At 58.1% G+C, this 14,058-nt stretch overlaps 1 protein-coding gene across 4 annotated transcripts in view; it reads left to right on the forward strand.

Moving 5' to 3' along the window:
* Positions 1-1,165: 1,165 nt before the first annotated feature.
* The window catches only part of PAX2 (paired box 2), a 92,782-nt gene continuing 79,889 nt past the window's right edge, over positions 1,166-14,058 (forward strand). For 2 of the 4 annotated variants that reach the window (XM_047761569.1, XM_047761568.1), the window contains exons 1-2: positions 1,166-1,385; positions 11,957-12,067. In XM_047761569.1, the coding sequence (XP_047617525.1) occupies positions 1,361-1,385; positions 11,957-12,067 (136 nt within the window). In that variant the 5' untranslated portion in view covers positions 1,166-1,360. The remainder of the gene's footprint in view (positions 1,386-11,956; positions 12,068-14,058) is intronic. The other 2 variants (XM_047761570.1, XM_047761571.1) reach the window with 1 other exon arrangement.

Here is a 14,058-nt window from a genome sequence, read left to right on the forward strand (position 1 = left end):
GTGGCCCCCCCACCCCCACCCTCACCCCCATCCCCGCCTGGACACTGGGGCTTACCCAGCACTTTGCTTGTCAGCCTCCCCGTGTCTCAGTGTTACTTCATCAGGGTGAGCAAGCCTATGTGAGAAGGTGTGGCCCAGTGCAAGTGAGTGGGGTTACAACGTGAGTCAAAGAGAAAGGGGTCACGAGTAGAAGCAGTGCTTGAGAGCTGCGTGAGTGTGTAAGAAGGAGTGCAAGACGGTGTGCGTGAGCTAAGTGGTGTGTGAGGTTTGAGGGAAAACTTGTGACAAAGGTGTGAGAGATGTAAATTCCAGATTGGGGGAGCACGATGTGGGACAAAGCGCAAGTCGGTCTTTGACCAGGGATGAAAGCACGAGTGTGCTTGGAGAGGGTGTGAGTCTCAAGGTCCAAGAGACTTGCAGTGAGAGGACCAGGAGCCTGTGGAATCCTCTGGTTCAAAGAGGCGGGCATGTGAGCCTGGCCTGAGCTGGGAGAGAGCTGGTCATTCTCCCTTTCCTCGGGGCCTGTGTTATCTCCTTAAGGCAAAGGGGCCAGGACTTTTTCCTTTTTTTTTTTTAAGAAGGAAGGAAGGGAGGGATCAAAGAAAGAAGGAAGGAAGGGAAGGAGGGAGGGAGGAAGGAGGGGAGGGAGGGAGGAAGGAAGAAAAAGACAGAAGGAAAGAAAAGGAAGAAAAAATATTTAAATTTATTTGGAGCAGGAGAGGCTTGTGAGGGGTTTAGTGAGCAGTTCCACTATGTATTGGTGACAGGGCACAGCTATGTGGCCCGAAAGAAAGTTGGGGTGTGTCTGAAGGAATCTTGGAAACTGGGGCTGAGACCCGGGGGTGTGTGGCAGGCTGGAGGAGAGAGAGCGTAAGAAGGGGCGAGCGCGCAGGAAGGGGCACAGCACAAAGTTGGGGAACGCGTAAGAGTGGAGACGCCCCTGCGTGTAAGGCGGTCGACTGACTGGGAGCGAGTGACAGTGAAGAAGAGGGGGTGGGGTGAGAGGCTGTGCCGGCTTCTAGGCTGGGATTCGGTCTCCGGGCGCCTGCGGCGGCGGCGCGGTGGTGGCTCGCCTACGGCTGGCTCAGGGCCCGGGTGCGTGTGCACGCGTGTGCGCGGGGCGGAGAGCCCGGGCTCCCGGGCGCGTGGCTGTGCCTCGGCGCGGCCGGCTGGGTGAGCGCGGGCGCGAGCGGAGCGCACGGCGGAGGCGGCGGGCAGCCCGGGTTATCTGAGCCGCTCGGTCTTGGGTGGCTGCGCCCAGATCTCCGGGCGGCGGCGGCCAAGGCGAGACGCGCTGTCGGGCCGCTGCGGAGCCAAGAAGCGAGACCCAGGCCCGGACGGCAGCGGCGGGGAGCAGAGCATGGAACAGCGCGCGGGCCGGGCAGGTAAGAGCCGGAGGAAGGTCCCTTTGGCGCCACAGGCAAGAGGGGTGACCGAGGGGGATGGGGGCGGCCGAGCCGAGGGACTCCATCCGTCTTTCATGCCGTGCTTGCCCCGTGGGCGGTGGGCCTGAGGACTCGGGCTCTTCGGCCTTTTTCCCACTGCTGAGGCCTCCTGGCCTTCCCTGCCAGTGTCCACCAAATCGACTAAAAACTTTCCACCCAAAAAACGCGAGTTTTACAACTTCTCCTGGTCTCTTTGCAGAACCTGGCTTTTCCTTTCTGTTGTCGTTTTTGGACTCCATCTTTCCACTTTCCTCAGTGTGGAAATATTTTGCCCAACTTCCTCCAAGTTGGGAGCACCGGGAAGGCCTTAGTTTCTAGTGGGGATGGAGTGTGGGGGTCTGTGCAGGTGTGCTAGTGAGTGGGGATGTGCTCTGTGCACACATCTGTGTGCACACATGTGAGGGTCTTGTGTATTTGAGTGTGAACCAAAGTATAAGCACCGGTGTAGATAACACGTGTGGAGAGAAGGCCACTCCCCAAATAAACACCTCAAGGGAGGCCTGGGGCAAGGGGAGGGATGGCTGGCCCCAGGGGACCCAGAGGAGAATCAGAAGCTGCTTACCCAAAGGGCTAAGGGAATGGAGGGCTGCACTCGAGCCATCCCTCCCTCTCTTTCTCCCTCTCTCTCTCTCTCTACCCCCATCCCCTACCTCCAGGCCTGCCAACTCCCCCTGTCTGCCCACTAGGTGTCCTGGTGTAGCAAAGGGGTGGTAAGCCAGGGACACAAGTTTAGTTTTAGGTTGTGGGAGGGAGAGGGTTGCATCAGGTTCCCAAGAGCTTTTCAAATAAGGCCACAGAGGTCAAGGACTAACTCCAGGCCCTTTTTGCCTCACTCCTCTCCTTCCCCAAATCACCTTCCTCCCCTCCTACCCTACCCTCATCCCCCACCAGCTCAGGTTCTAGTTCTTTCAGCTGGTAATTCAGTTTCCACCCTCAGCACTGCCTTTCCTGTAGCTTCTTGGCCTAGTCCCTGGGCTGCCTCTATTTCCCCTGGGGGGGCCTTGTCCCCACTGGGGAACCTGGGCCCCCAGGAGTGTCAACTGTGGCCTCCAGGGCTTTTAGGGCTCTGGGCCACCCCTCTGCACCAGAGGTTTAAGTAGAGAGATCAATAGCAAACAGTTGTAATGATCTAATTAATTATGGCAAAATTAAAAGCGAGTACAAAATCAATCTCTGATGGTGTTGAAGATGGAATTCAATTGAGAGCCCATCTGTGCACCCCCTCGACCGTATAAATATGCAGCCCAAGGACAGACCTAATGGCTGGGCCTTCCTGAGAACCTCTTTCCGCCTTTCTTCCTCTCCTGCACAGGGCTTGTCTCTCTCTCATTCTGTCTGAATCTATTTATTTTGCCTCCTGCTGGCTCCTGCCCCCACCCCTCCTTCCTTCCCCATCCTGTCTGCTTAGGCTCCCGACACTCCCACTTTTCCATTTTGCCTCTTGGAAGGTGGCTCTCCCTGCCTGGTGTGGGGACCGATTCCCAGTCCCAGCAAAGCTCCCATTTGATGCAGCCTGTCTCCCTCCCCAGCACCGCAGGGAAGAAGGCAGAGTGGTGGGGGCCGTCCTGGAGCACCTGTCAGGGCCCTCATCCCAAGTTGCCTGGTGCAAGGGACACTCCACAAGGGACGACGGTGCGGACTCAGGGGCGCCTGCGCCTACCTGCGTCTGCCCGGGGAGCGGCTCTCTCGGCTCTTGGGCCCGGCGGCCAGCCGGGAGGATGGCAGCGTGCGGCACAGCATTTCCCTTCCCCCCTTTCCCGGCTTTTGCCTGGGCGGGAATCACACTCTCACCGCTTCAGCTTGGGGAAGGGTGAGGGGGGAGCTGCGGACTTGGGCTGGAGGCAGGGCTGGATCGGAGAGAAGGAAACCGCTGTTCCTTCCAAGCTGCCTTCTCTTTCTCTTTTCACCGCCCCTCCGGCTCCTTGGCCCTAACCATCTTCTTACCCATGTCTGGCGGTGCAGACCTCCCCCTGGACCCTGCATCCCCTAGAGGGCCCCTGCACCGCTTTGGCCTCATCCAGCTAGTTCAAAATGAAAATGACATGCACCCGAGCGAGCTAGCTCAGTGGACGCCCTGGCGCAACCGCCGCAGCCGGGTTTGCGAAGGAAGCGGGTTTTATTTAGTCTTACGGAGCCTGTTCCAGAACAGCAAAGACCATCAGGAAAACGCAAGTGAAGGGGGAAGGGGAGAGAATCAGCTACCAGGTCAGTTGTGGTCTTTGACTATCGAGGCCTCAACTCCTAAAATCCTGAAAAGGAGTCCTTTTTATTTTCTTTTTGATGTCCTTCCTTTTACTCTACTGGTGTGTTCCAGCTGTCTCTATGGCTCCCTGTCCCTGGTCCCCTGCCTCTCCCTCCTGGGACCTTGAGCCCACACTAAGTTCCCAGGGATCTCTCTGCACAGGGAGACCCCTCCCACTCCCCATAGTCCTGCAGCCGCCCGCTGGGCCCTCAGGCCTGGGGGAGACACAGCCCCACACCTCCCCGCCCTCTTTTGCCAGGCCTCCTCACCCTATTATTAATTGCTGTGTTGACCTGCAGGATTGATTGGCGGCCCCGCTGGAAGAGGCTGCGGAGGCCTTGGCCTCGGTTGCAGCCTCGGCTGAGAGCAGAGGGAGGAGGGGGAGGTGCTGATATGGGTCCTGAGCTCCTATCTCAGCCCTGCCTGGGACACAGCTGTTGCCTAGACACCCCTCCACCCCCCTCACACACACCTTTACACACCCTCACAACATTCAGACACTCACAGGATCCCTTCACCCCCAAAGAGACACATCAGAAATTCTCCTTAACTGATGTAGAAATTGAAAGAGGCTCCTTCCCTCCATTAGACAGTTACTTCACTATTTGTTATCCACGGGTCTAGACCTCATGGCCGGCCAGTCCAGACGTAGCCGGGCGAACTACTGGGACCTGGGCTTTTTTACCACCGAGATTTCCTTTGCCTCTTTTCCCCCTAGGGACAGTTGCAGAAAGTTAAGAAATAATCTTGGATGCGGGTGGCCCTTAAAGTCACAAATCAAAGCACTTTTTTCCAGAAAGATCCCTCGCCCTGACTCTTGAGGGATTCATTTCAACTCTTTTGTTTCAAGTTCGGGGGATGGATGGCTCTGAACCGCGAAGGGTGGAGGGCGGAGGTTTGCAGCCGTCTGGGGCAGGGCTCTAACCGGATAGCGAAGGCTCTCCCCCTTCCCACCCCTCCCCCACACGCCTAAACCCTATCGGGCGCGTGTACACACACACACACACACACACACACACACACTGCCCCATCCCAGGCCACAGGCCCGCGGGCCAGGAACCTAAGCGAGGGTGAGCCCCCGGGAAGTCCCGGCTCCAGGCTGGAGTGGGCGGAGGCAGCAGAAGTAGGCGAACCTCGGCCGGTCCCCAGAGAGACCCCTCTACCTTGGTTCTCTCCTCGTCTCACCAGCCCCTCTCCTCCACGATCCCAACTTCCCTTCGCTCCGGTCCTTTGTCTCTGGCGACTCCGGCGCAGAGCAGCCTGTCCCCCGTCTGGGCGGCCCTGCCCCTCGCTTCCAGTTTGGCTGGCGGGGCTCCCCCTGCCTTACCCGCTCCCGGCTCTGGCGCGTTCTCCGCCTGCTCCTCACATCCGCACAGCTGCTGAGAGGAGGCAGAGAGGGCGGTCGCGCCGCGGACCGATCCGAGAGAGATTTGGTGCTTGCTCGCAACTCCAGGAAAACTCAGCCCGCCGGGGCTCTCCCGCCCCTCTCCAACTACTCCGCAGCGCCAAGGAGCCGCGCGCCCGCGCCCGCGCCCGCGCTGGTCCCTTCCTTTCCTCGTGCATTGGCGGTGGTTATTTCGCGTCCCCTGGTCTGCCCAGCATCTGAAGTTGAACTCCGCCCGCCCTGTATTCCGTCCCCTTTCGGCTGCCCCTGGCCACCGCCTGCCTCCTTCCTCCGCACCCCCCTTCCTCGCAGTGGCGGTGGAGGGTGGCGGTGGAGGGTAGCGCTGGGGACGTCCGAAGCCCGCCGGCACCTCTCCCTCCATCAGCCAAGTCAGGCTGAGGGCTGGGGACCTGGCTGAGAAAAGGGTTAATCCTTACTCCCTACGGACCCTCAGCCTCATTGGGATCCTCTCACCTTTGGGGACGAAGGGAAGAGGCAGTTAGCCAGGTGGGGACCTCGACTTTGCCCAAAGCAGCCTCTTCAGGCCTTCCAGAGATAGATGCTTTCACAGGTCCCTCAGCACCCCTTTCACGGCTCTTTCTTATTCTGTTCTCTCCCCTCTTCCACACCTCTCCCCACCTCTCATCTCCACTCTGGCTTGGGCAGGTTGACTGAAGGTCCTGGGAGGACCAACTTTCTTTGTTTGGAACCAGACTGGAAGGGGATTTCCTTTCCCAAGTCTCTACCAACAGTCCTGCTCCTCCCAATGGTTTTGGCCCAAAGGGGACTGCATCAATTAACCTGGCTGTCCAGGGAGGGGTGCTATTTAACTGATCCTCTAGCAGGCATGGTGGTGCCGTGGGGTGAGGGGCACAGGAAGAAGTGGGAATGGAAGAATGTCGGGAAAGAGAGAGGGGGCAGAGTGATAAACAAGGATAGGGTGTGGTAGTCAACAGAAGGAAACAAAAAATCCGAAGAGGAGGAACACAGGAAGGAAGGCAGCAAGGAATCCTCTAGTTAACTTTATAGGGTAGAAGTTGGATGGAAAAACCACCCCTTGCCCCACCTACACGCCCAAATTCTTCCTTTACCTCTTTGTGCAAGGTTATGGGTTCAGAAAGCTATGCACTCCTTCCTTAACCTACCATAGAAATGTTTGGTTTTTTAGAAAGCTTTCCTATTGGCCAGCTCCATGGAGAGGCAAAACAGGTGTAAACATCCCTATTTCACAGGTAAGAAAACTAAGGTTCAGAGAGGCAAAGGGATGGCTCTTGCTCCTTCCCTGGGCTTTGGTGTGAGTGGCCCCTTTAGCTGTGCAGAGATCCATAAGTGTAGGGGGAGGAAGGGTGTGTCCAGGTATGAGCCCGGAGTGCCAGGGCCTCATTGGGCCTCTTGCCCCCCACCTCCTCCTGGCTAGTTTCTGTCGGAAACCGGCCCCTCCCCTCTCACCCTATAGACTTGCTGGCCCAGTGTCTCCTGGGTTGACAAATTTTTTTTGGCTCCTGAGTCCGAGGGCCCACAGGCAGCAGCCACCTGACAGGCCCGTGCCACTAAGAGGCAGCTTTGGTGGCCAAGTGGCTTGCATTGTCGTTTCTCCTCAATGGGGCTGCGAAGGGCCGGCAGGTCGCTAGGACCGATTGTGAAGAGCAGCCGGGTTAAAGGGGGAGGGGCCGGGAGGATAAAGGCGCAGCACGTGCGCGGGGCCTTCACAGGACCCACAGACCCGGAGCGGGGGGGAGCAGGCGGGGCCGGCTGGGAGTCAGGCCCCCTGGGCTTCCTGCAGGGAACCCAAATATTGGGAACAAAAGCAGGAAAAGAAGAGTGAGAGCAGAGGGAGGGAGGGAGCAAGGGGAGTAGCGAGGAAGCAGAAATTAGGGGGTCTTAGATGAAAAAAAAAAAAAGAAAGTAGCTTTAGGGGGAATGTGCCGTGGAGTGTGAAATTGCAGCCCATGGTGCTCCATATTGTACCAGAAGCTCTTCCAAAAAAAAAAAAAAAAAAAAAAAACCATCCTCCAACGTGACCAGAGGGCTAGGAAGGGGGAGGGGCGGGGAGAGAATGGGGAGGAGGAGGAGGGGAAAGGGCCGGGCTGGAGCCGATCTGGCCAGGCTGGAGACGGGGCCAGGGTGCAGGCTCTGTCTTCCTGGGACCTGGTTGTAGAGGGGATGCACCCCTGGGTACGCGCAGGGACCCTGGGGGCGAGTGGGCCACAGCTGTCTGGGACTTGGATTGTCAGATGAACTTTTTTTTCTTCTCTGTTTCTTTTGTGTGCGTGCATGTGTGTGTGTGTGTGTGATGGTGGCAACTTCCAAAACTGGGATTAATTCAGAAAAGGAGCCTGGCTGCCGAGCTTCTGTGCTACTGTACCCTCCTCTCTTCCCTCCTCCATTTCTGCTTTTCTCCCCTTTGGACTAGTTTCTCCCCCCTTGGTTCTAAACAGCTTTTTCCCCCCTGAACTTTAATGCATTTAATTTGGTCCACGCTGTGGGGAGCATTTCCTAGGGAGATACATTTAATTTCGGAATTTCTAATCCCCTCCCTCAGAGCCCTGGCCCGGGTTCCCCTTTCCACTCCCCAGGTGGTAGAAGGAGGAAGGCTGGCCCAGGCTCTGGGGGAGGGGCATGACTGGGAAGCTCCTGGGACCCCCGGACCGCCCCCTCCAAGGCTCTGCAACCCCACTGCAGTTGAGCCGCCTTCCCAGACTGCTCGAGGTCAGGAGCCTGGGCCCCAGGTCAGGGCCCAGCCTGCAGAGGGGAGGCAGCCAAGCCTCTGCCTTTCCCTGCTCAGGCAGAGAGCACTGGGCCAGGGAACGAAAAGATGGGAAAAGGAGCAGAAGGGTCACACAGGGAGAGGGTGCAAATGGGAGCAGCGGACAGGGTTTGTGCCACACTTCACTTAAAGCATTGCCCAGAAATGCAATTGGGAGCTCAGGGTGCCAGTCGTGCTCGAGTTGGCTTGGGGCGCCTTTACGTGTTTATACTGTGGGGGAGGAGAGAGGAGCTCAATGGAGATCACCGCTTCTTGGACCCCAACGCCCGACAGAGCAGGCCTGAGATGGCCAGAGAGCCAGGCAGCTAGAGGTCAGCAGCAAGGAAGGAGGCAAGGGCAGGGGCACCGGGCACCGGGCGAGCCTGGCAGGCAAGGGAGCACAGAGAAGGCGAAAGGACGGAGATCCACAAGGAAGATTTATTGGGCAGATCAGATGCACAGAGGCAGCTAATGAAGCAAATCCCGAGATGGGTATCAGAGCAACTCCCCAAAAGTTTATTTGCCTTTAAATTTCCGCAGGGAGGCGGGCGCCTTGTTTGAAGTGTAAATGCCCCTAGGTTGGGGGGTGGAAGGGCCGCTTTGAAAACACCAGAGAGAAAAGGTTCATTTAGAGGCAGACGGGAAAAGCAACCAACCCTGACAGGTCGGAGCCCGGGTTGTGTTTGGGGTTGGGTTGTTTTCTTTCTTTCTCTTTCTTTTCCTCTTTCCTCTTCTTTCTTCTTCCCCCCTTTCCCTTTCTGGCTTTTTTTTTTTTCTCCTCTACTAAAATCAGAAGAAGAAGAAGAAAGGGAAGAACAGAAAAGGGAGCATCAGTGGGAGAGACCAGCACCTCTGAAGAGAAATCTGTGAGCCAGCCCTTCAGCCTGGAGCCCTGGGAGAAGGCAGAGTCTTGGCTAAAAGGGTTTCTAATCATCAAGGAGCATTTCTCTTTGATTTCTCAAAAACCATGATCAGGCTGGAGCCAAGGAGGAAGCTGCCAGGGGCTGGCTTGGAGGAGGGTGTGTGTCCATAGAGCAGTGCTGGGAAAAGTGTCCCAGGAGTAGGGGAGAGTAGGATTCTGGATTCTCAGGGGCTACCTGAGAATTGGACTGTCATGGAAAGGTCTTCACTCCTCAGGGGGTACATGAGGAATATAGGTGTGTGAGTGCAACTTTCAACACACTTTGTGCATTAAGTCCCATTCTGTACAAAACATGAACATCTCTCCTGCCTGGCATGTAAATACACCTATTATCTGCACCCATGCTTCATAGTATGTGTAACCTTGGTGTATGTCTAGCTGGTTCTAGAAAAATCTGTGAGTCTGGTGTGTGGACAGGCGTTCCGCCTAAAGTCCTGCTTTCCAAGAGTTCAGACTTCCTAAGGCAATTTCCTAGACAAACATGTGGAGACCTGGGGCAAATGACTTCTTTAGTTCTGAGCTGCTCTCAGTAAGGACCCTTCCTCTTCATGCCATCCCCTCGCCCCAGTCCGGGGTTCATTACCTTTCTGAAAGGAGCCCAAAGCCGTACTACTTGGGAGCCCCTTCCTCCCAGGCCCGGGAGCCTTTTCCTTCAGGCTGCCGGAACTGTTTTCCTTTTTCGCTCCCCACACCAAGTTAGTGCGTGTTCGTGGGGTTGAGGCCAAAGCAAACCCGGGAGCGCCATCTGCAGGTCTAGAAAGGAAGAGACTGACCTTCGGGGCTGGCCCCAGAGCCTTCCACCTCCTGCCCAAGGGAAACAGCTTGGCTGCCCAGGGGTGGTAGGGGTGGGGGCTGGGGGAGAGGGGGCAAGGGAGGGAGGGCATTTTTTCCTTCCAGAAGTTACTCCGCAGATGGCTTAGGCGGATTGGGCTCCGGAGGATCCAGGAAGAAGGGCAAATGCCAGGATCCCAGCAGATCTGGCCCCGCTAATGACTGCCAGGCTGGGAACCCCGTCGGGCTGAACCTGTCCCGAGCCCCGCCCGAGGAAGAAGGGCGCTCTGAAAACCCGGGTGCAAGAGGCCCTGTAGGAGTTTCCTCCTGGCTGAGTCGGGTGCATTCAGCTCCCAACCTAGCTGCTGCCTGGGCTCCGGCCAGAGGGACAGTGTGGCGCGAGTCCGCGGCGCTTCGGAGGACGCCAGGCTCGGCAGGCAGAGGCCAGAGGAGTCGCCTCAAGTCCGAGTGGCAGGAGCACTGCGCCGGCTTCCCAGAGCTGCCCTCTCGCAGACCCAGGAAGCGGGAGGGAGGGAGTGAAGGAGGGAGAGAGAGTTAAAACATCAGCTGAAGTGCCAAGATGATTTATGAGACGAGGGAAAATATTTCATAAAGATCTCCCGGATATTCTGTACTTAACCAGTTAGGAGACAAAGGACTTCTCCTGCCTGGTGCGTGCGAAAGGACCTGAGCGAGAGAGGGAGCGAGTGCGGACCAGGGCTGCGGAGGCTGGGCGGGCGGCTCCGGGCAGGAGCGGGGGCCGGCCAAGCGCGCAGAGCCTCCTGCGCGAGCTCCGGATCCGCCAAGCTGGCAGCGGGCGGCGCTCAGCCTCGTTCTCAGCCTCTTCTCCCCAGCCGGGGAGAACGAGCCGAGCCTTGGTCTCCCGCGTTCTCTGCCGCTAGCGACCAGGGGTTCTGCACCGTCTCCCCGAGCCCCCCTCCCCGGGCACCCGAAGGTCCAGGAGTTGAGGCTCAGGGGCTATCCCTCAGTCTGCTGGGTCCCACTGAGGCAGGTGGGTCTCCACTGAGGCAGGTGGGTCTCCACCGGAGGTCTCAAGCTCGATGCTAATCGAGAGTTCTGGGCTGTTCAGACCCCGTGAGGCAAAGGGACGAGGGAAGCCCTGCGCGCAGCCGCGCGTGGGACAAGAGAGGACAAACTACCGGGCACTTTGCCCCGGAATGAGAATTGGGGGTGCGTGGGTGGGAAGGTACCTCAGGAGGGAAAGGCGAAAGGGAAGGACCAGAGAGAGGAAGGAAGAACCAGGAGGAACGGAAGGGAACTCAGAACTGCGAATGGGGGGGGCAGGGGGGAGAGGACTAGGGATGCGGACAGAGCTTGGGGCCCCGTGGGTCATGCGGGCACTGGCCAGTGGATGGCAGGGCTGGGTGAGTTGGGACCGCGAGCCGGCTTCCGAGCGTAGCGCGCTCCGCGGCCCTGTGTCGTTGCCTGAATATTCATTAGACTGGTCGCTCTTTATCCTTATCTAACGTTTATCTTATCGGCGAGTTTCGTTTCTTAGCGTAGTTTTAATCCGGGCTCCCCTTCCCCCTCCCCTGGCCCGCTCCCCTCCCTCCCTCTTCCTTCGCCCGGTGCTCCCTCCCTCCCTCCCTCCCGTTTCCCCCTCCCCTGCCCTCCCCTCGCCGGCACCGGAGTGACAGGCGCGGGGCCCTCCTCGCCGAAGCTCGGGGCTCCGGCGCTGGCGAATCACAGAGTGGTGGAATCTATTGCCTTTGTCTGACAAGTCATCCATCTCCCAGCGCGGGGAGGGGGAGGGGGTCTGGAGGGGGCTTTGCAGCTTTTAGAGAGACACACACCGGGAGCCGAGGCTCCAGTCTCCGGCCGAGTCTTCTCGCAAACGCAACCCACCTGGGGCCAGTCCAGTGCTGCCGGCGCCGCTCGGCTCCCTCCCACCCTCCCGGCTGTTCGGCCGCGGTGGCGCGCGCCTGCCTTTTTTGGGGGCGGGGGTCCGGCTCGCGCTCTCCCCTCCCGAAGGCGCCAGCTCGGACATCCCGAGGATTGCTACTTCTTTGCCAACTTCGCCAACTCACCGGCACTTGGAGCGGCTCGGCTCCCCACCCGGCGCCCTCGGGCCGCCTCTGTTTCCTCGCCTGCTCCGACCGCCGCCTCTGGATGACCGGGTTCCAGGGGAGCTGAGCGAGCCGTCTCCCCCACACAGCCTCAGCCCTGGCCGCAGCTGCGGCGCCCGCCATGCGCCCCCAGGTCCCCCCGGCCCGGCCTGCCGCCCTAGGGCCGTTCTGCTGATCGCCCAGCCCCGCGCCCCGACGGTGGGAAGTTGCGGTCGCTGAGGTTGCAAGCTTCGGCCGGCCCGGGAGGAGTCCCCGCGGGGAGCGCAGCGCGGCGCCCCCCGCCCCCGAGCGCCCCACCGCAGCCGGGCGCCCGCTCACCCTCCCCCCCCCCCCCACCGTCCCTCCCTTTTCTCCTCAAGTCCTGAAGTTGAGTTTGAGAGGCGACACGGCGGCGGCGGCCGCGCTGCTCCCGCTCCTCTGCCTCCCCATGGATATGCACTGCAAAGCAGACCCCTTCTCCGCGATGCACCGTGAGTACCGGCGCCCGGCTCCTGTCCCAGCTCGGGGCTCCCCCGTCCCACCCGGACCCGTCTGGGCGCACCCCTGGCCCCCTGCGCTCAGGTCCCATCTTGGAGGCCACCCTAGCTTCTCCCGGTCCCCTTTTCGTTCTTCCGGTTTCCCTCATTTCCCAGTGTGTCTAAAGCCCCCAGCTTCTCTCCCTTCTGTCTTCTGTCACCCATACTTCTTCTACCTGTCTTCCTACCTTCCCTGGTGCCCGTCACCTTCCTTCCTTCCACCTGCTTCTTAGGTCGTGACCCTGGCTTCAGCCTCCCTATTCCCTCCCTAGCCACCCTCTTGCCCAGAGGGCTAATGGGCAGGCAGTTTTCAGGGTTTTGCGTTGTGTTTTCTATCTTCTCTCTCTTTCTCAGTTTGCCTACCCCTCTTCCCTCCCCTCATCTCTACCTTTCTGGAACTTAGAGTGCGGTTGTCCTGGAGGAGACTTCTAGTACTGGGCTGTCTCAGTGTCAGGACAATCAGGCAGAAGAGTGTGGGGGTGGGGTGCCCCCTTCCGACCCTCAGCTCCCAGCATCTCGCGACCCTGCCAGCCTAGCCAAGGCTTCTTGGGGGCTGGTTTGAACTACTTCCTTCCTCTTCTTTTCTTTCCTACCTCCCTTCCCTCTCCTTTCCTTCTCTTTTCTTGGAGTTGAGAGTCTGAGATTGGCAGGAGTGGTCATCTTTCTCTTCCTCTCCCTGGGAGATACTCTAAAAACAAAGAAGGGTTCCAAGGAGAAATCCAAGTCAGTGAGAGATCGCATAGAGAAGCCTTCCAGGCAGTCCCTGGGCAGAGCAAAGCTCTGCTTCTAGTTCTGGAGCCTCCTTGCTGGCTTCCCACTCCCTGGTAAGGATGGTCCAGCCAGTAACCTAGCCAGGAGGTAGAAAAAGAGGGAGAAAAGGAGGGGGGGGGAGAACAAAAGGAAAGCAAATGCCAAAGCTGGAGAGAAAGAGAGAGAAATCAAAACAAGAGGAAGGAAAGAAAAGCAAGAAAACTGAAAGGCTGTTTCAAGGGGGAAAAAAGAAAATGAGAAAAGAAATGAAAAATAGGAAAAGAGAATTATTTTGATGAAATTTGGATTTAAGTCTAGTCATATGTCTTTAGCTTGGAAAGCAGTTCAGAGATCTTTTTGCTGGCTTTTTTTTTTTTTTTAAAGGCAAATAGATTCTAAACAGAAACCTTGTCCTCCTCTGTGGATTAATAATTAAGGATGATTTGTAACTTTTCACAGGGAAACTTTTTAGACCTGGCTTGGATCTGTGCTTAAGACAAGAGAGCCCAAGAGGGACAGCTGTATTTTTCTTTAAACATATATTTAGTGTATATATAGGAGAGCTTTAAAAAAAGATACTCCTGGAATAAAATATATTTCCCTACTAATTTCCAAGCACAGGAAATCCGAGCCAGGGACCTCCGGCTACCGGCTGCCGCAGGTCTCCTAGAGCCGAGGCTAAGATCCTGGATGCTTTTCGGAGGGACTGAAACCGGGTCCCACGCTGTCTTCGCCCAGCCCGCCGGCCTCTGCTGTCCGCTCTCCTCTCTTGGCGATTCCGCTGGGATCTACTGAGTCCTGACTGCCTGCTGGGTGTCACTTCGAAACCCAAAGGGGAGCCAGGCGAGCTGAAGGTGGTCGGAGGAAGGAAGAGAGCAGGACTCAGGCTGGCAAGCGGGTGGACTGGCCGGGAAGCAGCGGCAGCCAGAGCCGGCGCCTGCGGCAGAGGCGCATTCCAGGCCCGACTCGGCGCCGGCTCTCGGCCCCAGCCCTGGACTCCCATCGTGCCACCTTCCCATCCCCACCCCAGAGACTGGGGTCGAGGGACCGGGCCCGGAGCCCGGGGAGGCTGAATTATTCATCTTTAATCTGCCTGCAGCTGCCGCCTTTTCATACCGGTAACGCGAGTTCTCTCGGGGCCTAAATTATTGATGGTCGGATTTGGAGGGAGGGGAGGGGTGAGGAGTGGGGCTATA

The sequence above is a fragment of the Phacochoerus africanus genome, chromosome 15 (genome assembly GCF_016906955.1).
Source record: "Phacochoerus africanus isolate WHEZ1 chromosome 15, ROS_Pafr_v1, whole genome shotgun sequence".
NCBI lineage: Eukaryota > Metazoa > Chordata > Mammalia > Artiodactyla > Suidae > Phacochoerus > Phacochoerus africanus.